The sequence below is a fragment of the Bos indicus genome, chromosome X (assembly GCF_029378745.1).
Source record: "Bos indicus isolate NIAB-ARS_2022 breed Sahiwal x Tharparkar chromosome X, NIAB-ARS_B.indTharparkar_mat_pri_1.0, whole genome shotgun sequence".
Lineage (NCBI taxonomy): Eukaryota > Metazoa > Chordata > Mammalia > Artiodactyla > Bovidae > Bos > Bos indicus.
In genome coordinates, this window is record NC_091789.1 from 4,769,205 (window position 1) to 4,795,793 (window position 26,589).

A 26,589-nucleotide genomic window follows, 5' to 3' on the forward strand; every position below is an offset into this window, starting at 1 on the left:
CAAGAGACAGATCAGGTGGTCTGGTATTCCCATCTCTTTCAGAATTTCCCACAGTTTATTGTGATCCACACAGTCAAAGGCTTTGGCATAGTCAATAAAGCAGAAATAGATGTTTTTCTGGAACTCTCTTGCTTTTTCGATGATCCAGTGCATGTTGGCAATTTGATCTCTGGTTCCTAAGTATTTACTAAGTATTTATCAATACTTAGTAAAATTCATGGGAAGGGGCTTTGACTATCTATATTGTGAGCAAAATAAATCATGGTTTCAATTCTCTCTGTTTAAAAACAAAATTAAGTATCTTAGTTAGATCTAAGACACAATGTCCTGGGTATTCTACATGCTCTGCTTTATTTAAATGAAAAAAAAAAATCTACAAGTTAGGAGTTTTCAACATTCCCATTTTAAAGATGAGGAAAATGAGGCACAGAGGCATTAATGAAGTAAATAGCAAGTGAACAAGATGCTTTTTGGTGAACGTATTTATCTATACTTAGAAAACTTCTTTGGAAAGAGCATTTTCTATCTAGATTGGGGAAATAACCCGCTTTCAATTCTTTTTTTTTTCCTTAGGTCCTAGCTAACCCTCTGATTTTACCTACTATTTCTCCATTCCCTTCAGCCTAAGCTGGCTTCTTTACTATACTGCAGACACACTAAGCCCCTTGCCATCTTAAGTCTTGCTGTGCACACTGACTTAACTCTGTTTCCTGGTTTTGTTTTGTTTTTTTAGTTCTTCAATTAAAGGATAATTTTTATACAGGATTTTCTGTTTCAGTGCTATCTATTAAAAAAAATTCAATGTTACTTAGATATACTAAGAAATGTCCTAGGTGTTTTACATGCTCTGGTTCATTTAATTAAAAAAATTCAACTAGGAAGGTGTTATCAACATTCCCATTTTATAGACTAAAAAACTGAGGCACAGAGGGATTAAAAAAGTAATCATAAGTGAAAGAGATTCTTTTTGGTCAGAGAATTTATGTATACTTAGTAAAGCTTGTGGAAAGGGCATTGTCTATCTACATTGTTGGGGGAAAAAAAAAAAACTTGATTTCCAACCTGTCAATTAAAAACAAAACTGAATTAAGTATGTTACTTAGATCTATGAAGCAATGTCCTGGGTGTTTTGCATGCTCTGCTTAATTTAGTTTGAAACATACTACAAGAAAGGTGTATATCAACATTCCCATTTTATATATGCAGACACTGAGGCACAGATGCACAAATGAAGTTACAAGTAAGTGAAAGAGACACATTTTGGTCAGCAAATTCATATATACAAGTAAACACTGTGGGAAAAGCATTATCTATGTAGACTGTTGGCAGGGAAATTTTACCTCTATACCCTCTATTTAAAAAAAAGCAAAATTAGTATCTTGCTTAGTTCTACTAATCAATGTCCTGGGTGTTTTACATGCTCTGCTTTACTTACTTAAGAAGAAAATCTACCAGGAGGGTATTGTCAACATTCCCATTTTATAGATGAGGAAACTGAGGCACAGAGGCATTAATGAAATTACTACAATTTGAAGAGATTTTTTTTGTGTGTGTGAGCCTATTTATCTATACTTAGCAAACTTTGTGGGAAAGGGTATTCTCTATCCAAATTGTTGGGGGGGGGGACTCATTTTCAATTCTATCTATTAACAAAAATGAAGTATGTTCAGTTCACTCACTTAGTTGTGGCCGACTATTTGCAACCCCATGGACTCTCAAGAGTCTTCTCCAATACCACAGTTCAAAAGCATCAATTCTTCAGCACTCAGCTTTCTTTATAGTCCAACTCTCACATCCATACATGACCACTGGAAAAACCATAGCCTTGACTAGACGGACCTTTGTTGGCAAAGTAATGTCTCTGCTTTTTAATATGTTGTCTAGATTGGTCATAACTTCCCTGCCAAGGAGTAAGCGTCTTTTAATTTCATGGCTGCAGTCACCATCTGCAGTGATTTTGGAGCCCCAAAACATAAAAGTCTGCAAACTGGAAGTGGTCAAACAGGAGAATGCAAGAGTGCTTGCTTTTAGTGAGCGTATTTAACTATGAAAGGGCAGGTTTGTCTAGATTGTTGGGGGAAAAAACTCGATTTCAATTCTATTAAAACAAAAAATTAAGTATGTTACTTAGATCTACTAAGCTACATGTTCTTCTTCATTTAATCAAAAAGAAAATCTACGAGGAAGGTGTTATCAACATTCCCACTTTATAGATGAGGAAACTGAGGTACAGAGGCTTTATTAAATTTACTAGTAATTGAAAGAAATTATTTTGGTGAGTGTATTTATCTATACTTAGTAAACGTTGTGTGAAAGGGCATTGTCTATCTAGATTTTGGGGGGAAAATTACTCTATTTCAATTCTATTTAAAAAAATTAACTATGCTACTTAGATCTACTAAGAAATGTCCTGGATGTTTTACATGCTCTGCTTCATTAAACTAAAAAGAAAATCTACAACAAAGATGTTATCAGCATTCCCATTTTACAGATGAGGAAACTAAGGCACAGAGGCAGTAATGAAGTTATAACAAGTGAAACGGATGATTTCTTTGAGAGTGTATTTATCTACACTCAATAAACTTTTTGGAAAATGGCACTGTCTATTTAGATTGTTGGAGAAAAAACTCAGTTTCAACTCTCTCTTACAAAAAAAAGAAATTAAGTATTTTTCTTAGATCTACTAAGTAACATCCTTGATGTGTCATATGCTCTGCTTCATCTAATTAAAAAAAAATCAAAAGAGGAAGGTGTTATCAACACTCCCATTTTATAGATGAGTAAACTGAGGCACAGAGGCATTAATGAAGTTACTAGTAACTGAAAGAGGTCTTTATGGTGAATGTATTTATGGACACATAGTAAAATATGCAGAAACGGCACTGTCTCTAGATTGTTGGTGAAAAAAACTCAATGTCAACTCCATCTATTAGAAAAAAAACAAAATTAAGCAAAGTCCGTCTTGTTTTACCTGCTTGCCTGCATTTAATTAAAAAGAAAAACTACACAGAAGGTGTTATCAACATTCCCAATTTATAGATGAGGAAACTGAGGCAAAGGGGCATTAACGATTTAACTAGTAAGTAGAAGAGATGTTATTTGGTGAACGTATTTATAGACATTTAGTAAAATTTTCACAAAAGGTCACTGGCTATCTAGATTGTTGGCAAAAAACTCAATTTCAATTCTATCTTAAAAAAAAATATCTAAGTATGTTACTTAGATCTACTATGCAATATCCTTGGTGTTTTATGTGATTAACTCCATCTAATTAAAACCAAAATCTATGAGGAATGTGTTATCAACATTCCCATTTTATAGATGAGGAACCTGAGGCACAGAGGGATTAAAAAGTTAATAATAAGTGAAAGAGATTCTTTTTGGTCAGCGATTTTTATGTATACTTAGTAAAGTTTGTGGAAAGGTCAAAGTCTGTCTAGATTGTCAGGAAAAAAACTCAATTTTCAATCTATTTAAAAAAAATTGAATTAAGTATACTACTTAGATCTACAAATCTCCTGGGCGTTTTCCATGCTTTGCTTAATTTACTTTAAAAAATCTATGAGGAAGGTGTTATTAACATTCCCATTTTATACATGAGGACACTGAAGCACAGAGGTATTAATAAAGTTACTAGGAAGTGAAAGAGATGCTTTTTGGTGAGCATATTTATCTATAGTTAGTAAACTTTTGGGGAGAAGACTATCCATATTGTTGGGGAAAAATACTCGTTTTCAATTCCATCTATTAAAAATGTAAACAAAATTGAGTATGTTACTTAGATCTACTAAGCAATGTCCTGGGTGTTTTACATGCTCTGCTTCATTTAATTAAAAATAAAATCTACAAGGAAGGTGTTAGCAACATTCCCATTTTACAGATGGGGAAACAGGCTAGAGGCATTAATGAAGTTATTAGTGAGTGAAATAGATGCGTTTTGGTGAAATATTTATTGACACTTTGCAAAATTCATGAGAGTGGGCTTTGACTAGATTGTGAGGAAATAAATCTAGATTTCAATTCTATTAAAAAACAAAATTAAGTATGTTACTTAGATCTACTAAGCAATGTCCTGGGTATTTTACATGCTCTTCTTCATTTAATTAAAAAGAAAATCTACGAGGAATATGTTATCAGCATTCCCATTTTATAGATGAGGAAACTGAGGTCCAGAGGCATCAATGAAGTTACTAGTGAGTGAAAGCAGAGAAGGCATTTGGCATCCCACTCCAGTATTCTTGCCTGGAAAATCCCATGGATGGACGAGCCTGGAAAGCTGTAGTCCATGGGGTCGCTGAGGGTCGGGCACGACTGAGTGACTTCACTTTCACTTTCATGCATTGGAGAAGGAAATGGCAACCCACTCCAGTATTCTTGCTTGGAGAATCCCAGGGACGGGGGAGCCTGGTGGGCTGCCGTCTATGGGGTCGCACAGAGTCCGACACGACTGAAGCAACTTAGCCGCAGCAGCAGCAGTGAGTGAAAGAGATCCTTTTTTTTTGAGAGCATATTTATCTACACTCAGTAAACTTTGTGGAAGGTGCACTGTCTATCTAGAATGTTGCGGGGGGAGGAATCAATTTCAGTTATCTCTATTAAAAAGAAAAAACAAAAGTATGTTACTTAGACTACTAAGCAATGTCCTCGGTGTCTTACAGGGTCTGCTTCATTTAACTGAAAACAAAATCTATGAGGATATTGTTATCAATATTCCCATTTATACTTCAGGAAACTGAGACGTTAATGAAGTTGCTAGTAAGTGAAAGAGATGCTTTTGCTAACCATATTTATCTATACTTAGTAACCTTTGTGGGAAAGGGCATCATCTATCTAGAATGTTTGGGGGAAAAAACTTGATTTCAATTCTATTTTAAAAAAAATTAAGTATGTTACTTTACTAAGCATGTCCTCAGTGTTTTACATGCTCTGCTTCATTTAATTCCAAATAAAATGTACAAGGAAGGTGTTATCAACATTCCCATTTTATAGATGAGGAAACTGAGACACAGAGACATTAACGGCATTACTAGTTAGGGAAATACATGCTTTTGAGTGAGCGTATTTATCTATTTAGTAAACTTTGTGGGAAAGGGCATTGTCTGGCTAGATTGTTGGGGGAAAAAAACCCAATTTCAATTCTATTTAAAAAATTTAAATGTGTTGCTTAGGTCTTCTAAGCAATGTCCTGGTTGTTTTGCACCCTCTTCTTCATTTAATCAAAAAGAAAATCTACGAGTAAGGTGTTATCAACACTCCCATTTTATATATGAGGAAACTGAGGCACAGAGGCATTGAGAAAGATATTAGTAAGTGAAAGATGATGTATTGGTGAGCATATTTATCTAGACTTAATAAACTTTGTTGGTAAGGGCACTGTCTATTAGATTCTTGGGGGAAAAAACTCAATTTCAATTCTATTAAAAATAATTAAGTATGTTACTTTACTAAGCATGTCCTGGGTATTTTACATGCTCTGTTTCATTTAATTAAAAATAAAAATCAGTAAGGTAAAATAAAATCTACAAGGCTGTGGGGAAAAAAATAAAGATTTTAACACTCTTTAAAAAAAAATATTATGTATGTTAGTTAGATCTCCTAAGCAATGGTGGCTGTTTTATATGTTAAGCTTCATTTAATTAAAAAGAAAATCTATAAGGAAGGTGTTGTCAATATTCCCATTTTATAGATGAGGAAACTGAGGCACAGAGACTTAATGAAGTCACTAGTAAATGAAAGTTTCTTTGGTTAGCATATTTATTGACAGTAAACTTTTGGGGAAAGGGCATCATCTATCTAGATTATTGGGGGGGGCTTGAGTTCATTTCTATCTATTAAAAAAAAAACTTAAGTATGTTACTTAGATCTACTAAGTGATTTCCTGAGTGTTCTACATGCTCTACTTCATTTAATTAAATTGAAAATCCACAAGGAAAGTGTTATCAATGTTCCCATTTTATAGATGAGGAAATTGAGGTACAGAGGCATTAAGTTACAAGTAAGTGAAAAAGATGGGGGTTTTGTGAGAGTATTTATCTATACAGTGGCACCCCACTCCAGTACTCCTGCCTGGAAAATCCCATGGACGGAGGAGCCTGGTGGGCTGCAGTCCATGGGGTCACTAAAAGTTGGACACGACTGAGCGACTTCACTTTCACTTTTCACTTTCATGCATTGGAGAAGGAAATGGCAACCCACTCTAGTGTTCTTGCCTGGAGAATCCCACGGACGGGGGAGCCTGGTGGGCTGCCGTCTATGGGGTCACACAGAGTCGGACATGACTGAAGTGACTTAGCAGCAGCAGGAAACTTGTGGGAAAGGGGTTTGTCTATCTAGATTGTTGGGGCAAAAAAACTCGATTTCAATATTATTAAAAAAAAATAAGTATGTTACTTATATCTACTAAGAAATGTCCTCGGTGTTCTACATGCTCTGCTTCATTTAATTAAAAAGAAAATCTACAAGGATGGTGTTAACATTTCCATTTTATAGATGAGGAAAGTGAGGCACAGAGGCATTAATGAAGTTAACTCGTAATTGAAAGAGATGCCTTTTGGTGAGTGTATTTATCTATACCTAGTAAAGCTTATGGGCGAGGGCATTGTCTAGCTAGATTGTTGGGGGAAAAAAACTCCATTTCAATTCTATTAAAAAACAAAACAAAACTTAAGTTTCTGAATTTTCCAAAATCAAAATTTGTCTTACTCTATTTCTTCCCTCTATTTTAAAGTATTTGCACTTTTTTGTCACGTAGGCAAAATAAGCACACTCTACTCCTCTCATTCTGTTGCTTTCAGCATGTTATTCCTCCACCATAATCACAGCCCTAGAAAGGAGGGTAATTTGGACTAGCATAAAGGGGGCAGAAGAAAGCCCTGAACTCACTGTTACTCAGTTCTTATGCAGAGAGCAAGTGAAGTAGGCACTCTGCCCTCTTGAATAGTTCCATTCTTAAAGTTTTGATCACAGAATTGGGCTCAATATTCTCTCTCTCCTAATTCTGTGTTGATAATCATTCTGGTCAACTGTGCTGACAAAGGACCGTCTAGTCAAAGCTATGGTTTTCCCAGTAGTCATATATGGAGTAGGACTATAAAGAAAGCTGAGCACCAAAGAATTGATGCTTTTGAACTGTGGTGTTGGAAAAGACTCTTAAGAGTCCCTTAGACTGCAAGGAGATCCAACCAGTCCATCCTAAAGATCAGTCCTGGGTGTTCATTGGAAGGACTTGTGATGAAGCTGAAACTCCAGTACTTTGGCCACCTGATGCGAAGAGCTGACTCATGTGAAAAGACCCTGATGCTGGGAAAGATTGAGGACAGGAAGAGAAGAGGATGACAGAGGATGAGATGGTTGGATGGCATCACCAACTCGACGGACGTGGGTTTGGGTGGACTCCGGGAGTTGGTGATAGACAGGGAGGCCTGGCATGCTGCAGTTCAAGGGGTCACAAAGAGTCATACATGACTGAGCAACTGAACTTAACTGAACTGAGACATCTCCCAGCTGTTGTCTTGTTAATCTGCCCCTCAATGCCTGTAACGTTTGTAAATTTCTCATTTTTAACACATTCAAGGCACCTAGCAGGTATGAATACTTATAGAGCAATAATTAGAACTTTTCCTTCTTAAATTGGGATGGGTCAATCCTTATCCCAATTCCCAAGAAGAGTAGTACTGAAGAATGTGCTAACCATTGGACAACTGCACTCATCTCCCACGCTAGTAAGGTCATGCTTAAAATCTTGCATGCTAAGTTTCACCATTATGTGAACCAAGAACTTCCAGATGTCCAAGCTGGCTTTAGAAAAGGAAGAGGAACCAGAGATCAAATTGACAACATTCGCTGGATCATAGAGAAAGCTAGGGAATTTCAGATAAACATCTACCTCTGTTTCATCAACTACGCTAAAGCCTTTGACTGTGTGGACCATAATAAAGTGTGGAAAGCTCTTAAAGACATGGGAATACCAGATCATCTTACCTGTCTCCTGAGAAAACTGGATGAGGGCCGAGAAGCAACAGTTAGAACATGTATGGAACTAGTTCAAGACTGAGAAAGGAGTATGACAGGGCTGTCTGCTGTCACCCTGTTTAATCTATACATGGAGCACATTATGAGAAATGCCAGGCTGGATGAGTTACAAGCTGGAATCAAGATAGGCGGGAGAAACATCTACAACCTCAAGTATGTGGATCATACAGCTCTAAAGGCAGCAAGCAAAGAGGAACTAAAGAGGTGACGGAGGAGAGTGAAAGAGCCGGCTTAAAACTACATATTAAAAAACCTAAGATCATGGCATCCAGCCCCATTTCTTCATGGCAAATAAAGGGAGAAAAAGTGGAAGTAGTGACAGATTTCCTCTTCTTGGGCTCTAAAATCACTGTGGATGGTGACTGCAGCCATGAAATCAGAAGACGCTTACTTCTTGGCAGGAAAGCTATGACAAACCTAGACAGTGTATTGAAAAGCAGAGACGTTACTCTGCCGACAAATGTCCATATAGTCAAGGCTATGGTTTTCCCAGTGGTCATGTACAGTTGTGAGAGCTGGACTATAAAGAAGGCAGAATGCCAAAGAATTGATGCCTTTGAACTGTGGTGCTGAAGAAGACTCCTGAGAGTCCCTTGGACAGCAAGGGGATCAAACCAGTCAATCTTAAGGGAAATGAACCCTGAATACTCATTGGAAGGACTGATGCTGAAGCTGAAACTCCAGTATTTCGGTCATCTGATGCGAACAGCTGACTCATTGGAAAAGTCCCTGATGCTGGGAAAGATTGAGGACAGAATGACAAGAGGGAGTCAGAGGTTGAGATGGCTAGATGGCATTACCGATGCAATGGACATGAACTTGGGCAAACTTACCGAGATGGTGAGGGACACGCAGGCCTGGAGGGCTGCAGTCCATGCAGTCACAGAGTCAGACATGACTGGGCGACTGAACAATTTCTTAAACTATTTTCCCACTCCAATACTCACTTTCATTAGAGGAAAATTGATCTCACTCTTCCCTCATTCCTCAAGGTTAAGATTGAAATCACTTCACAAAAAAGTGGTCTCAATCTTAGCTTCATCTGCTGTTACACACATCACTTTTCCTACATTCACCCAATCGTGTCTTCGGAGAAAGTTTTCTCTTTTCCAGTGTAAACTCTTTCATTTCAACCCTTTCCTGCTGCTGCTGCTAAGTCGCATCAGTCGTGTCCGACTCTGTGCGACCCCATAGACAGCAGCCCACCAGGCTTCGCCGTCCCTGGGATTCTCCAGGCAAGAACACTGAATTCAGTCTAGTGGAGAATAAAAACTTGCTCACAAATGACAAACACTATAAATCGATCTAGGACCCTTGGCCATGCCTGCTGCCAGACCAGAGCTGAAAGCGGGTGGAGGGGTCAGGGGCCCACATGAAGGCGCCCAAGGATGAGTAAGAATTAAGGGAGAAAACGGGCGAATAAGGAGCTGTCAAGGACAGAAGCAAAAGATGGAGATGGGTGCAAGGAAGGTAGAAATGCTTAACTGAGACCGTTCAGAAGCGGGACGAGAGATGAAGCGGACTCTGAAGGCAGGTGGGCTCCTCAGAGCGAAGGTGCGGCCGTCTTACTCACCTCCTCCTGGTCCTTGTCCAGGAGATCGTCCCGGCTCATTGCTCCGGCAGCCGCGATCCTGGATGCCGCGCTTGGCGGACTAGGAGGCAAAAGCGGAGGAGGGTCCGCCCCGAGGAGCCGAGGGCCGCTCTCACGAACGACACCGCGAGCCGGGGTCGCAGGGCTGGTTTGGGGGGCCTCGGAGGAGGACACCCAGCTGACGACTGAGGCCATTCAGGTTCCCGGGCCGAGAGCAGGCGAGACCGCCGGCTCCGCGGGGTCGGGGCTCTTCCAGGAACTGCGAGGCGTTCCACTCCAGACTGCGCGAGCCAGACACCAGAGCCATTGTTGCCACGAAAGAGGGCACACTCACGAGCCGGGGAAGATCTCTGGTCTCTTTGGCCCCCAGAACCCGCCGCTGCACAAGCCCTACCAATGCCGAGGAAACAGCGGAAACCTTCCGGGTACGTCGGCAAAACCCTTCCCCAGGCCTATGTGGCGTCCAGCTAAAGTGAAACGACGTGCACATCCGTATAAAAAAGCCGCCGCTGCAACCGGTTCCGCGCATCCTTCCGGTTCCTCAGGAGGCTCGCCAGGTCTAAGATGCATCAGTGACTGTGTCTTCCTTAGCCTTGTCCTTGAAATGACTGAAAGGAAGGATGACACACCACAAGGTACATTTCAGAGTGGCCGTATCACGAACACAGCCAGTTCTGCTTGTGTTTCAGGTGCTTTCTATGCCTGTGTGTTACGTTATACTCTATACTATTGGGTGCTTACTGTTTCTCATGTGTGTGTGTGTGTGTGTGTGTGTGTGTGTGTGTACATATACATAGTATATGCAGGTGCGTGCTAAGTCCATCAGTCGTGTCCGCCTCTTTGCAACCCTATGGACTGTAGCCTGCCGGGCTCCTCTGTCCGTGGGGTTCTCCAGGCAAGAATACTGGAGTGGGTTGCCTTTCCTTTCTCCAGGGGATCTTCCTGACCCAGGGACGCAAACTGGGTCTCTTATGTCTCCTGAATTGGCAAGTGGGTTCTTTACCACTAGTGCCGCCTGGGAAGCCCAATATATGCACAGATGAGCATATATATGTACATACAGAATATATAGGAATGGCCCAAATCGAGTTACATTATTTTTTTAAGTCTGCTGCTGCTAAGTCACTTCAGTCGTGTCCGACTCTGTGCGACCCCATAGACGGCAGCCCACCAGGCTCCCCCGTCCCTGGGATTCTCCAGGCAAGAACAGTGGAGTGGTTGCCATTTCCTTCTCCAATGCATGAAAGTGAAAAGTGAAAGTGAAGTTGCTCAGTCGTGTCCGATTCCTCTCGACCCCATGGACTGTGGCCTACCAGGCTCCTCCGTCCATGGGATTTTCCAGGCAAGAGTACTGGAGTGGGGTGCCATTGCCTTCTCCTTTTAAGTTTATCTTGATTTAAAATAAAAATCTAAGTGGGAAGAAAAGAAAAGGCACAAAGTATTTCCTATGCAACTGTGTGTTTATTTTAGTGCTGTCAGATTTAGCAGGAAAGAAAATATAGTAGGCTTGATTACATTTGAAGTTCACTAAACAATGAATAGTTTTAGTATAAGTATGCCCCGGGCTTTCCAGGTGGTTCTAGTGGTAAAGAACTTGCCTGTGGATGCAGAGACTTGGATTCTATCCCCGAGTCAGGAAGATCCCCTGGAGGAGGGCACGGCAACCCACCCCATTATTTTTGCTTGGAGAATCCCATGGACACAGGAGCCTGGCAAGCTACAGTCCATAGGGTAGCAAAGAGTAGGACCCGAATGAAGCGACTTAGCACACAGACATAAGTATGTCCCATACAATAATAATGCACTATCAACTATTTTCTAGTAAAGATAAGGAAATGGCCACTATTATACCTCCTCTCCCACCACCTCTAAAGTTTATTCCTGATATTCTAAGGTTTTTCACTTGCTGTTAGAGACAGTGGGTTTGAAAGCATCCCCTGATACCTGGAAGCCGGCTAGCACTCAGGCCATGTTCTTCTGTTGGACATAAACTTACAGAACACCAGTCTAGATGTCAGTGACTGACAATGTGAGACAAAACTAAACCACTTCATTATTTTTTCTAAGCAGTTCAGTTCAGTTCAGTCGCTCAGTCGTGTCCGACTCTTTGCAACCGCATGGACTGTAGCCTACCAGGCTCCTCCATCCATGGGATTTTCCACGAAAGAGTGCTGGAATGGATTGCCATTTCCTTCTCCAGGGGATCTTCCCGACCCAGGAATCAAACCCCGGTCTCCTGCATTGCAGGCAGACGCTTTACCATCTGAGCCACCAGGGAAGCACAGACCAAAAAAAAAGGTTGCTCTACCACCCACAAAACACCAAACACCCCCTCTCTTCACCAACATGGGTGACTGCTTCTTTATCCATTACAGATTTATCCTTGCCCTAGTCTGTCCTCCCTACAGATGAGATCATTGAGATGCCCAATGCCCTAAATTATCCAAATACTATAGTAAGTTCTTGCTAACGTTCTCTTACTGAAACACCTCTAGTTTCCTATAGTGTTCGTTCTTCCTCCCTGCAAAGAAAAATAAACCCAACTTGTCAGCTATGAGTATATTCCTGGTGGTCTTTGGTTGAAGGGCATTGACATGTTCCACTGCCTAGAATGCTTCCCCAGATATTTGCATGACTCTTTCCCTTAGTTCATTCTGTTCTTTGCTCATGCATCATCTTTTCAGGGAGGTCGTCCCTGAAAAGATTTACAGTACCACCCTCATCATTCTCTCTCCCTTTATGCTGGTCATTTTTCTTCATAGCACTCATTGCTATCTGATATTATATTATATATTTAGATAATATGTTTATTGCATGTCTCTCCCATTAGAATCTAAATTTCCTGAAGACTAGGACTTCACCTTTTTTTTTTTTTTTTTAATGTGGACATGCCACATGGCATGCAGAATCTTAGTTCTCCAACCAGGGATCAAACCCATGTCCCCTGCCTTGGGAGAGCAGAATCTTAACCTCTGGACTGCCAGGGAAATCCCACTAGGACTTCATCTTGATGATGATTGTATCTACAGTGTGTAGAGCATTTCCTGGCACAGAGTAGGTACTAAGTGATATGAATTTAATGAACACATGAGTGGATTTTTATTGTGTCAGGGTGTATATAATATTAATAGTTTCTTCTATCACATATTCATAATCAACCTTGTTGTTTGGTCTTAGTCCTCCATTTAAGTAGATTGGCTCATTGCAAAATGTCCATTCTTAATTCTTTGACTCATTTTTTATCGGATTTGATTTCATATTGCCAAATAGTTTTTCACAAAGGATGCCTGGGTAGTGCATTCTCTCAACTTTTTTCATATTTGAAATAGGCTACCTGTTGCTTTTGGGGGAGTAGATTGTATTATTGTCAGCAATGTCCACTTCCTCTTTCCCTGTAGAAGGGTTATATATCCCTATGCAATTGCCTTTGTAAGGTTTTAGGAAGAAAAAGAGAATCAGCAGTTATCAAGCAAGTCACTTAAAGAGATAATTGAGAGAGAATTGTTGGGATAAAGCAGAAAAGGGGAGAGTGATGAAAAAGCAAACATATTTAGCACTTATAAGGTTCTAGACACTCATTCACTCATAATTCAAGTAACCACATCAGTCTACCATCTGTTGGGTCAAGGCAGACCTCACAAATGGAAACTGTAAGCAGTTTGACACTATCCGTAGTTAATTCATTTAATCCTCAAAACAACTCTTTGGGGAGGTATTATTATCTTTATTTTACAGATGAAGAATCAGGCTCAGGGTCACACAGCTAAGTGGAAGTACCAGAATCCCAATGCTTTCACTGCTGCCCAAGTCTTTGTTTTTTCCATGATACCTTACTGTGGTTTCTTCTTATACTCATGCAGTGACCTTTCTAAATTTGTGTAGCTAAGTACAACTCAGGGGAAGGGCTATAGGACTGAATAAATGTCATTTTTTCTCTTTTATCATCATCAATTAATACATATTAAGCACCCACGAGGTTCTCTGTGTTTTAACATAGGAGAGGACAGTTGCTGGCTTAATGGAATTCTTCAAAAAAGGCAAAGACAAACAAACACAAACACGCAGTTTTAAAACCTGACTCCATTATCAGCCAGTCAAAAATCTCTCTAGACTGTGAAACAATTGATACCTCCAAATCCAGTTGATAAAGGTTCTTGTCTTTAAAAACTATGGCAAACAAATACTTTTTTTTTTTTTAAAAGCTACTAGATTATTTGAAGTAAGGTTATGCCTGGAGATAAAAATAAAGTGAAAGGTGAAATAACTTGTGAGAAACAGAAAATTAGTGACTTTCCAAATATCTTGTCTCCAAAGTAACTGTTTAGGCCACTCAAATTTCTTGGTCTGACCTGCTTTTCCTATCAAAAAAGTCCTTTCCAGATTATTATTGTTGTTTAGTTGTTAAGTCGTGTCTGACTCTTTTGGGACCCTATGGACTGTAGCCTGCTAGGCTCCTCTGTCTATGGTATTTCTCAAGCGAGAATACTGCAGTGGGCTGCCATTTCTTTCTCCAGGGGATCTTTGCAACCCAGGGATCAAACTCACATTTCAGGATTATTAGATTCCCTTTGATTATAGCTAACTTTTTTCTTTTACAATTTTCTTTAAAAAGATTTTATTTATCTATTTATTTATGGCTGTGCTGGGTCTTCGTTGCTGCACGGACTTCCTCTAGTTGCAGCATGATGCATTGTGGTGGCTTCTCTTGTTGCCAAGCACAGGCTCTAAGGTGCTCAGCCTTCAGTAGTATGGCTCCCGGGCTCTAGAACACAGGCTCAGTAGTTGCGGCACATGGACCCAGTTGCTCTGTGGCACGTATGATCTTTCTGGGTCAGGGATCAAACCCGTGTCTCCTGCAGGGATAGGTGGATCCTTTACCACTGAGTCACCAGGGAAGGCCTTAAATTCTTTTTAAAATTGAAGTGTAGTTTATTTAGGGCTTCCCTGGAGGCTCAGAGATATAAAGAATCCACTTGCAATGCACGAGACACAGGTTCAGTCCCTGGGTGGAGACGATCCCCTGGAGAAGGAAATGGCAACCCACTCCAGTATTCTTGCTTGGAGAACCCCATGGACAGAGGAGCCTGGCAGGCTACAGTTCATGGGGTTGCAAAAGAGTCGGACACAACTTACCAACTAAACAATTGTTGATTTACAATATTGTGTTAGTTTCAGGTGTACAACAAAGTGTTCAGTTATATATATTATTTTTTTCAGATTATTTTCCATTATATTATAAGATATTGAATATTGTTCCTGGTGTTATACAGTAAATCTTTGTCGTGTATCTTTTATATACAATAGTTTGTATCCGTTAATCCTATACTTCCAACTTGTCCCTCCCTCTCTCCCTCTCCCCTTTGGTAACCATGAGTTTGTTTTCTGTGTCTGTGATTCTGTTTCTGTTTTGTATACAGATTCATCTGTATTATTTTTTAGATTCCATATATAAATGACATCATATAGCATTTGTCTTTCTCTTTCTGACTTACTTCACTAAGCAAAGTACTCTGTAGGTCCATCCATGTTGCTACAAATGGCAATATTGCATTCTTTTTTATGGCTGAGTAATAACATTCCATTGTATATATGTACCACATCTCTTTAAGTCAATCATCTGTTGATGGACACTTGGATTGTTTCCATGTCTTGGCTTTTGTAAATAGTGCTGCTATGAACATTAAAGTGTATGTATCTTTCTGAATTAAAGTTTGTGTTTTTTCCAGATATATACCTAGGAGTGGAATTGCTGTATCATATGGTAGTTCTGTTTTTAGTTGTTTTTATTTTTGCTAGGGTATAATTGTGCTTTAATGCTTCTGTGTAATGTTATGATCCAATAGTTCTCAGGTTTACATATTATTTATACAATGATTTTCTGGTCACAAATGATAGCATAAGGGTTGTTTTTTTTTTAATCTACTTTTTAATTGAAGGATAGTTGCTTTACAGAATTTTGTTGTTCAGGAACCTCCATACTGTTTTTCATAGTGGCTGCATCAACTTACGTTCCCAGCAACAGTGTGTGAGGATTCCCTTTTCTCCACACCCTCTCCAATATTTATTATATGTAGGCTTTTTGATGATAGCTATTCTGACTGGTTTTGACTTGTATTTCTCTAATTATTAGTGAATAATTTTTATGTGTCTGTTGGCCATCTGTATGTGTCTATTTAGGTGTTCTGCCCAGTTTTTGATTGAATTATTTGGATACTGAGTTGTATGAGCTGTTTTTGTATTTTGGATATTGAATTGTTTCGATATTGAGTTGTATCAGCTGTTTTTGGATATTAACCCTTTGTCAGTTGCATCCTTTGAAAACATTTTCTCCTATTCCATAGGTCGTCTTTTCGTTTTGTTGATGGTTTCTTTTGCTGCGCATAAGCTTTTAAGTTTGATTAGGTCCCTTTTGTTTCTTTTCACTTTTATTTCTTTTGCCTTGGGAGGCTGAGCTAAGAAAATATTGCAATGATTTATGTCAAAGGATGTTGACATATGTTCCTTTCTAGGATTTTTATGGTGTCATGTCTTACATTTAGGTTTTTAAACCAGTTTGAGTTGATTTTTGTATATGGTGTGAGGGAGCATTCTAATTTTATTGATTTACATTTAGCAAGCTTTCCCAGCACCACTTGTTGAAGAGACTGTCTTTTCTCCATTGTATATTCCTGCCTCTTATGTTGTAGATTAATTGATCTTAGGTGTGTGGGTTATAGGCAGTTTCTTAATTTTGGCTTATATTTTGCTGAGTTAGGGAGTGAGCCATATGGACAGAAGGGAAGGGGCAGTTTTCTACATTTTGAAGTAACAGGCCTTCATCATACCTCAGCTGGGGTTTCACACTTTGAAAGCCCTTTCAGGAAAGGGACAAAGACAAGGCAATTTGGTTGGAGGTCTTGGTGCTGTTGGTGCTGATGTAAAAGAAATTGTATTGCATCTTACAGTTTACTGAGAGGTAACCAACACCTATTTGATATCAAGAGTGGCAGTTACTATGATCTATATTTCAAAGAAATATCTTGTTTTAGTTTTTGTCAACTAAGCTACTGAAAGATAAATAGATCCTAAACTTTCAAGATGTACTTTGTCCTATTTCCTAAATAATGTTTTGCTACTAAGTTTTGTGAGAGGATGACTCAGAAAAATGGTCATTAATGTTCAAAGTAGTTTTGTTAAGTGCTCAGTTGCCAGGAAAACACTACAATCTATCTTAGTTTCTTTTACAACAGCACACTTCTATTTTCCATGAAATGTGTTTATGTTAATAATGCAGTGATTCCCACATAGGTTTTTTTTTACCACAATACAAAACTTTGGAGAAACGCCTAGGGAATTTCATATGGATTTCTTATCTCCATGTGAAAATACAGCTGTATTACACTACTTTGATATTTTACTATGTGACTTGACTTTATTGAGGAGAATGTAGAATAGATTAGAGGTCGATAGATGATGACATCCTTGTCTGCTTTTATGTTGAAGAAAATTAAATATAGTTAGTAGATCTGTTTTTATTCTGGAATATCCTGATGGACATTTTCTCCAGGATTTTTGTAGGAAGGAAGTGGAAGGATTCCAACTGAATGGTAAATAAGTGCCGATTCAAATTTTTGGAAACTGATGCAATATTATCCTGTATATATATATATATTTTTTTTTTTTTAAAGAAAATGAACATAGCGAATGGCTCTAATTGTTGAAGAAAATGCTACTATTTTGGTTCCTTAGTTGAATATGATCAATAACCAGCCTGAAGGGAAATGTTTGGCTCTTCAAATACCCATCCTGTCACTTCATTCATCATAGTACTCAGTCAGAAGTGGATTACCAGAGGAGTTTTTCAAATTACCACAACTCATTCATGTATTCATTCACTTAACAATTATTGAACACCTACTATGTGTGGACAGTAAAGCCCTCTGTGCAGGCAATGCTATGTAAATAAAAGTAATAAGCACACACAATGTAAGTGTTACAATTTATCTTTCAAGATGCAGCTCTAATTCAGTTTGCTAGTTCCTTCTCTGTGTTCTGTATTTTGTCGATGTTTGTATACCTATCTACTGAGCTCTTTGAAAAGGTAGAGACCTTGGCTTATTCATTTTGTATTCCACACAGTCTAACATAAGATTTGGTACAGATCAAACAGGTGGTCAGAAAAGAATAGTTGCAATAAAGGAATTAACAATATTGCATCATTTAGTATTCAGTTGAGAAGACAGTACTTACCCCAAAACTGATTTCTTCAAAGTAGGTGTTAGAATGTGCTTGTTATCCTTCAACTTGAATCAGGACTTGATTCATTATGTTTTATTATATTCATTCTGATTATATGTCAAGGTGGTTTCAGTTCAGTTCAGTCGCTCAGTTGTGTCTGACACTTTGCGACCCCATGAATCGCAGCACGCCAGACCTCCCTGTCCATCACCAACTCCCAGAGTTTACTCAAACTCATGTCCATCGAGTCAGTGATGCCATCCAACCATTTCATCCTCTCTCATCCGGTTCTCCTCCTGCCTTCAATCTTTCCCAGCATCAGAGTCTTTTCCAATGAGTCAGTTGTTCACATCAGATGACCAAAATATTGGAGCTTCAGCTTCGGCATCAGTCCTTCCAGTGAATATTCAGGACTGATTTCCTTTAGGATTGGTTTATCGTCTAACAACAAGCTATTAAATAGGGCAGTCTCGAACTTTCAAAAGAAATGAAACCTTATTAGTCTCTCGAAGTTTTTACGCCCTAGAAGCTTACACAGAACGTAGAGGAAAGGGACTAGTAGCCCTCGCATCCCAACCGTTATTGCCGCGTTACCCCCCTTCCCTTTCCTTTTTCCCACCCTTTCGCCCTCCGGAAGGGGCCGAGCGCTCCCGGCGCTTCCCAGTCTTCCTCCGCCCCTTGCGGAAGGAGCCGAAGGCGGAGCGGGGCGCCGAAGTGGGACGGCCTAGCGCTCGGGCCTCTCCGGAAAGAGCCGAACCGCGCTCGGAAGAGGAGGGCTCCTTCGTCTTCGGCGTCTCGCCCCCGCGCGGTGCCCTCTGTCGGCGGCGTGAGGCAGCTGTGGCAGCGGTGGCGGCGGGAGGCGGTAGCCGCGTCGACGTTGACCAAGACTGGAGCGACGTTTAAAGAAGGAGCCGAATCGCCGCAGAGTCCGGCTTCTGACTGTTGGAGGATTCCTACCCTTCCGCGCGGGCTGACGACGAGAAGCGGCGGCGCCGGGAAGCAGGTGAGGAACCGGCTGCGACCCGTGAGGGGGCGATGGAGCGCGCCGGCTTCCTCCGTCTCTGGGCCGCGCCAGCCTTCGCTTTCTCCTCACTTGAACCAGGAAGCGGCGGAGTCTGAGGCTCCGCTCCTCCGGCCCTTTTCTTTGTGTGGGCTCGGGAGCGAAGGAGGGGACGAACCAGGAGGGCCGCGGCGCGGTCTCCTCCGCCGTCAGGGGCCGTCAGGGCCCGGGGTAGGCCCGGAGCTTGGGGAGCCCACCGCGGAGAACCACTCGGCGTTTTTCACGGCCCTCGCCTGCCTTTTTGCGCCAGTTCCCCCTCCTCACCCCGACTTTGATTTAGAGCTTTTCGGCCAGGCCCATCCTCCCCTTCCCAGGGCATAACAATGCCGCCTGCTTGGCCACATCCCCTCCCAACACCCCACCCTCCGCTTCGCCACCTTCTACTTTCCCTGGCCGGCCGCCTCTCCCGACTACCCCCGCCCTGACCGTGCTGGCCGGCCTTCCATCTGTATTTGCAAGAAACTGCTTTTCCACGTGAATCCGGGTTGAAAACCTCGGTTGCAGCCGGCCGGGTGCGAATGGGGAAGAGGGGGTGGACAGAGGGAGATGGGGTTCAGCTGCCGCGTGTAGGTTGTTTCACTCTCGCGGGTGGCGTCTCTCTTTTCCAACGTCACCTGCCCTCGGTCAAGGATTTGTCTCACGGGCGTGCAGAATGGCTTTTCCACGGTCAGGTCGCGGATCTGGGGTTGGGATGGGTTCAGACCGATTTGTGCTGATCCTGGGTCCACCTGGACGGGAAAGACAAAATGAAACAACAAAATGAAACCAAGTCCTGGTGTCACCTGGACGCATACATTGAAATCCTTGCCCCGTTGGGAAAACCCATTTGCAAAGGACAAAAATAGTGGGACTGTATTCAGAAAACCTGTCTATCCACTGAAAAGTGACTTGTGTCGAAATGCCCGTATTTCGGAAGCGCTGGTAGCTGGCTCGCTGTCCAAAGGTCACCCTTTCTGATGAATGCCTTTATGGTAACCTGGAATTCCCTGGTACTGTTAACAAGCAATGCCTTATAACATGATGTTTTAAATCCTTGATTTCTAGACATTTCTTTTTGTGTGTGTGTTTTTAAGCTATAATTTTGAAAAATTTAGAAGACATTTGAGACGCCCTGCCTTCCACATGTGTATAACTTAAGAACTGTGACAATTGTACTATTTTGGTAATTCTAAAGGGAAAGAATATATACTAGCAATAGAAGTGTCTCTTTACCAAAAGTACTTATCAACTAATTTTTAATTATATATACATGTATCATTTTATGTATTTAAATTGTTACCAGAAATATCTTCTGTGAAGTGCTGAAAATTGTTTAGAGGGTGGTACACAGCAATACTATTTATTGACATTCCCTCTCCTCCTTTTCTAGAGTGATGTCTGGTCTGTTCCAGTAAGTTTATATCTTCATTTTCACTAAATCATTCTGTGTGAAGAAAATTCTCATATCAGTGCTCATAATTCTTTCCCAACAAAATGAAATGTTTTGTGTTTTCACGCAGTTGAGCTTTAAGAAATGGTAAACTTTTCCCTTGTTTTGTTTTTCGCAATAGTATTTATTGACTTCATTTGGCGTTCTAACATTCCATCTCTGGAGACTGTGGGGAGTAGACAGGTGAGGGGAAGAAGAAAAGAGGAGAGGGTAAGAAAGGTGTTTCATAGTTTAACCAGATGAAGCATCCCTGTTAAAATAAGAACATAAAAACTTTAGAGGTAATAGTCACCAGTGTTTCTGAATGCTGGTTCAGTCTGTGGCTGCAGGGAGTAGCTGTTGAATATGTTGTTAAAGATAAGTTAAATGTTTAGGAAGACTACCTATTTTGGACTTAGTATTGTACACATCAAGCTTTTCTGACACCTCATTCATTTACAGGTGAAATAACTTTTTATGTGTTCACAATGAAGATTTTTCTTAAAGTGTTCAGACAGTTAAAAATTAACTCTAAACTCTTGAGAAAATCCAAAATTGGAACAAAAAAATTAACTTTAGTCTTTAAAAATTGCTTAGTGGTGATGCATGTATCTAAGATTCAAAGGAAGAGATTAGTGTTCAAATCTGTAGATCAGTTTAAAACTTGCTTGTCTCTTCTTAGGGGGAAGTCATGAGATTTAACATGTGGTCCAAATAACAGTTATATATAAAAATCTGTAAGAACAGTTTATATAAAAACCAAAAAGTTACACCAAACTTCCACTAAAACGCCAATAAACTATTTAATGAAGCTGTAGCTCAAATTCTAAATAATGAAATACTTGTGTTTTTCTTTCCTAATGCACACATCTCCCCTTCTCCTTTCTCTTACAGGGATGGAGAGTAGAAAACTGATTTCTGCTACAGACATTCAATACTCTGGCAGTCTGCTGAACTCCTTGAATGAGCAACGTGGCCATGGACTCTTCTGTGATGTTACTGTTATTGTGGAAGACCGAAAATTCCGAGCCCATAGAAACATTCTTTCAGCTTCAAGTACTTACTTCCATCAGCTCTTCTCAGTTGCTGGGCAAGTTGTTGAACTGAGCTTTATAAGAGCAGAGATCTTTGCAGAAATTCTCAATTATATCTATAGTTCTAAAATTGTTCGTGTTAGATCAGATTTACTTGATGAGTTAATTAAATCAGGGCAGTTATTAGGAGTTAAGTTTATAGCAGAGCTTGGTGTCCCGTTGTCACAGGTTAAAAGCATCTCAGGTACAGCTCAGGATGGTAATGCAGAAAACTCACCTCCTGAAATACAAAAATCAAAAGATGAATCCCAAGAAAATGGGGCCACTATAATGCCAATTATAACAGAATCTTTTTCCTTGTCTGCTGAAGATTATGAGACAAAAAAGATCATTGTTACTGATTCAGATGATGACGACGATGATGTCATTTTCTGCTCTGAGATTCTGCCTGCAAAGGAGACTTTGCCGAGTACCAACACAGTGGCAGAGGTCCAGCCTAACCCAGGCTCTGTTGCTATTTCAGATGATGCACCTTGTGTGAGCAATAGCTCTCCCCCTTTAACAAACATCACACCTACTCAGAAACTTCCTACTTCTGTGAATCAGGCAACTCTGAGCCAGACACAGGGAAGTGAAAAATTGTTGGTGTCTTCGGCCCCAACACATCTGACTCCCAACATCATTTTGTTAAATCAGACACCACTTACTACACCACCAAATGTCAGTTCTTCACTTCCAAATCATATGTCTCCTTCAATCAATTTACTTGTACAGAATCAACAGCCACCAAACAGTGCTGTTTTACCAGGAAACAAGGCCAATGAAGAGGAGGAGGAGGAAATTATAGATGATGATGATGACACTATTAGCTCCAGTCCAGATTCTGCTGTCAGTAATACGTCTTTGGTCCCACAGGCTGAGATCCCCCCAAATACCACTTTTGATGGATCGTTGATACAAAAGATGCAGATTCCCACACTTCTGCAAGAGCCAGTTTCTAATTCTTTAAAAATTTCAGATATAATTACGAGAAACACTAATGATCCAGGTTTAGGATCCAAACATCTAATGGAGGGTCAGAAGATTATTACTTTAGATACAGCTACTGAAATTGAAGGCTTGTCAACGGGTTGCAAGGTTTATGCAAATATTGGTGAAGATACTTATGATATAGTTATCCCTGTCAAAGATGACCCTGATGAAGGGGAGGCCAGACTTGGAAACGAGATACCAAAAACACCTAGCAGTGAGACGGCAAATAAACGTATGAAAGTTAAACATGATGATCACTATGAGTTAATAGTAGATGGAAGGGTCTATTATATCTGTATTGTATGCAAAAGGTCATATGTCTGCCTGACAAGCCTGCGGAGACATTTTAACATTCATTCTTGGGAGAAGAAGTATCCTTGCCGTTACTGTGAGAAGGTCTTTCCTCTTGCAGAATATCGCACAAAGCATGAAATTCATCATACAGGAGAGCGAAGGTATCAGTGTTTGGCCTGTGGCAAGTCTTTCATCAACTATCAGTTTATGTCTTCACACATAAAGTCCGTTCATAGTCAAGATCCTTCTGGAGACTCGAAGCTTTATCGTTTACATCCATGCAGGTCTTTACAGATCAGACAATATGCATACCTCTCTGATAGGTCAGGCACTATGCCTGTAATGAAGGATGACGGTATTGGATATAAGGTTGATGCTGGGAAAGAACCTCCAGTAGGGACCACATCTGCTCCTCAGAACAAGCCCATGACCTGGGAAGATATTTTTATTCAGCAGGAAAATGATTCCATGTTTAAACAGAATGTAACAGATGGCAGTACTGAGTTTGAATTTATAATACCAGAATCTTATTGAACTCCTTTGAAATATCAGAAAGTTTTGGTTTGGATTTAAGGGTCAGGGCTTTCAGAAGACCTGTAAAACAAAGGTGAAAACAGGTTCATTTGATCTGCCATGTCATTTGAAGGTAGTCTAGTTGGATTATTTGTTCATAATTTTTAGAAGCAAATTATTCTGAAAGTTTGAATAGAGGTTGAGAACTTCCCCCTCCCCCAAGTATCTGTTTATATAGTTAGCTTTCAGCACATTTAAAAGAGGCAAAAAGGAAAAAAAAGCTTGGAGAGATAGTTTCCTGAATAGAATTTGAATCAGTTTGAATGTTCTTTGAAAATAACTGGAGTTATTAGCATACCCTAGTATATCTTGCAACTTTCCCCTTCCATGTTAGCACTTTACTGCTGAATTCTCAATTTTCTTATTATTGAGACTATAAATGTGTGTTGTGTCTTGTATATGGCATAAAGAGTAAATGAGAACTTCTAAAGTTGTCCTGGAAATTTTCAGAGTAAGTCTCTGCTTGGTTGTGTATTTTGCTAACCCAAATGGATAGCAGCCTCCTGCCTCCCACCCCTCATGAAAATAGCCGTGCAGACAAGTTTCTCATTTGAAGAATAAACAAGTTTTAGCTAATTAGAATTAAACTTCACTTTTATCACCATAGTCTCGAAAAGACTGGTGCCTGGACTACTGTATATATATACCTTTGCAGTGTGGTTTCTATGGGCAAAAAAGAAATCTCTGTAATGCAGACAGGAAGAGATTAAAAGTTTTTATCATATTTGCTTTAAATTCTGTGCTCTTATATGATAGAGACAGAGAATGGAAGTGAATGGAGATTTCCTTTTTGCTCATTATGGTTAAAAAATATTCCCATTAAGTTTTTCAGACTTTGAATTTGAACACCACCAAACTAATCTTTATGTATGCATCTTTATAAATGACAAATTTCATAAATGAGACTCTTACATATTTTGGGTGGGAGGCCACTGGCATGTATTTTTAAATGTTCATATTACTTAGAATCTCTAATAGGAAGTTTTTATTTGACATAGCTGAATCAGATATCTAGTATTTTCCTTTCAGCAAGACCTTTTAGGTTTTTACTCCTAAAATAAGTTCCATTCCATCTGCAAATTGCTGCAGTATTATAGCAATCAGAAGCAATACAAGGAAGTTAAATAGGCTTGTTGATTCCCATTTATCTTGAGAACAATGAATACCACCTTTCTCCCTTTTAAAATGACACATGTTTAAACACTTAGAAAATAAAGTCAAAACTTATTGAAGTGCCAGTACTAAAAGGGAAGCAGGTTGGAACAAATATATAGCCTAGCGTTTATAATAGATTGACTTGTTGAACTTCTGTAAATTTTTGCAAACGAAAAAAATATGATTAGATACTGAAAAAGATTGTTGTGCATAGTTATTAGTCCTTTGTAACCTTGCTTAAGTATTTCTTAATTCAACATAGATATTTTCTTTCTCCTTAACGATGTATTTTTGAAAATAGTCTATTTCTTGACTTTGAACTTAAAGCTTTAATCAATTTCTCATGTATACATCATCTTTCTGACAGTAAGCTAGACTTGAAGATAATGATTTCAGTATTTCTTGAGATGGTAACTGAGGGTATCGGGCATCAGTGTTTGCAGTAATACAAGGAGAAAGAAAAATTAATACAGTCCTTTGCTTACCGAGGGTTAGAATGATGTGCATCTTTTATGTTTTCCATTCTGTAAGTTGAGACCTTAAGACCATTTTGTAAACTAATCCTTGGAAAATTTTTAAATTACCATACAGCTTACAAGTCTGATCTCTGGAATTGCAATATCTGTTTCCTTTGTGTATATGTATTGATAACATTACTCTTTGACTATAGGGTACACTCTGAAATGTTTTCAGTGGAAATTTGTTTCATTTATGCTGTTTCACCAGTTAGACATAATTCAACAAGTGTGAATGATACTTCCAGTCCTTTCAGACTTAACTGCTAACTTCATGGATGGCTCAGATGGTAAAGAGTCCACCTGCAGTGCAGAAGACCTGGGTTCTATCCCTGAATCAGGAAGATCCTCTGGAAAGGGAATGGCTACCCACTTCAGTATTCTTGCCTGCGAAAGTCCATGGACAGAGGAGCCTGGCAGGCTACAGTCCATGGGGTTGCATAGAGTCAGTTACGACTGAGCAACAAACACTTTGACTTTTTCAATAAAACTTGGTTTCTACAAGGCCATTATGACAAACTAGGAATTCTATAATGGAAAACTATCCGTTCAGAATTATCTTGATATAATTATTTGCTGCTGCTGTGCTCTATCTAAGTTCTGAGTCTGAAATTTCAACTTTGCCTACTGAAGGTATCTTCTAGTTTTTTGGGAGGAGGAAAACTGGAAAATTCACTTTAAATTGTATTTTTGCCAGAAGACTCTTACTTGAACGTATGTCAGGGTCTTCAGTTTTTTTAGAAGTCTCTATATCCAAAGTTCAGAATCCATGTGGAATACTCTTTAGGAATTAAAACCATTCACTCCCAGTGTTTATGGGGTTGGAAATCTGTAGCAAGATGCTATTCAAAACCTGTCATGGTGTTTTCCTATTTTATACTTAGTTTTCTGGCAATTGAACTCTTTTTTTTCATTCAAGTTGGCTTCAGATTTGCTCCTATGCTAAATTACCTATAAATATTCTGGATAGGAACTGTTTGAAATAGCAATTTGTTCAAAGAGATGACAGAAAATGAAAGTGCTTAGTTTAAGCAAAGATTTTTATATGCCATAGCAATCTTGAGAGATTCATTTTAAAATATATTTTATCATTTTGCTGGTAATGATCCCCCACATACAACCACTATGAGGAATCGATGCTGCATTTTTCCCATTGTACCAAAAAGATAAAGGTAAAAATGGTAAAAGTTTTTTGTATTGTCAAGGCGTGCATACTCTAAAGAATTAAATACTAATTCAACAGCACTGGCTTTCTCACCTCTGTCAATCATATGAAACTTTTGTTCATTTCCACCCAGTGCTGTAGTGTTCATACTTGTACAGTCTTCCCTGTCATGACTTTAAGTTCTACCTTTCATTAACCGTTACCTGATATTAGTTCGTAGAGTTTCTTATGGCAAAAATAAAATGTTTTAATTCTGATTTTTTAGTGTCTTTTTTTTTTACAAGATGATCTTTCATTAATTATATAGACTATTACATTCTGTTGTTTTTCAATTTTTGTAGCAGGAGACTGGAACTATATTTCTGATGACAGTATGACAGAATTTCCTGTTAGGTTTTATATGTTGGTTAATCGCATGCCCATTATATCTTGAACCATAGTAGTCAGAAGTGAGTCAGCTGCTGTCAGTTGCTTTAGAGCATTTGTGATACTTCTGTTGATTCCATGAAGACAC

General features: G+C 39.6%; 2 protein-coding genes across 2 annotated transcripts in view; one reads left to right on the forward strand and one right to left on the reverse strand.

Annotated features, from left to right (window-relative positions):
• The window catches only part of LOC139181219 (NKAP-like protein), a 41,097-nt gene extending 22,600 nt beyond the window's left edge, over nucleotides 1–18,497 (reverse strand). The window contains exons 1-2 of the mRNA XM_070784130.1: nucleotides 17,852–18,497; nucleotides 9,605–10,230 (exon numbers count right to left, since the gene is read on the reverse strand). Coding sequence (XP_070640231.1) covers nucleotides 9,605–9,817 — 213 coding nt within the window. The 5' untranslated portion in view covers nucleotides 9,818–10,230; nucleotides 17,852–18,497. The remainder of the gene's footprint in view (nucleotides 1–9,604; nucleotides 10,231–17,851) is intronic.
• Nucleotides 18,498–18,668: 171 nt separating this feature from the next.
• ZBTB33 (zinc finger and BTB domain containing 33) lies at nucleotides 18,669–26,332 on the forward strand. Its single transcript, XM_070784127.1, has 2 exons — nucleotides 18,669–18,842; nucleotides 21,202–26,332. The coding sequence occupies exon 2, from the start codon at nucleotides 21,204–21,206 to the stop codon at nucleotides 23,199–23,201; it is 1,998 nt and encodes a 665-aa protein (XP_070640228.1). The 5' UTR covers nucleotides 18,669–18,842; nucleotides 21,202–21,203; the 3' UTR covers nucleotides 23,202–26,332.
• The last annotated feature ends 257 nt before the right edge of the window (nucleotides 26,333–26,589 follow it).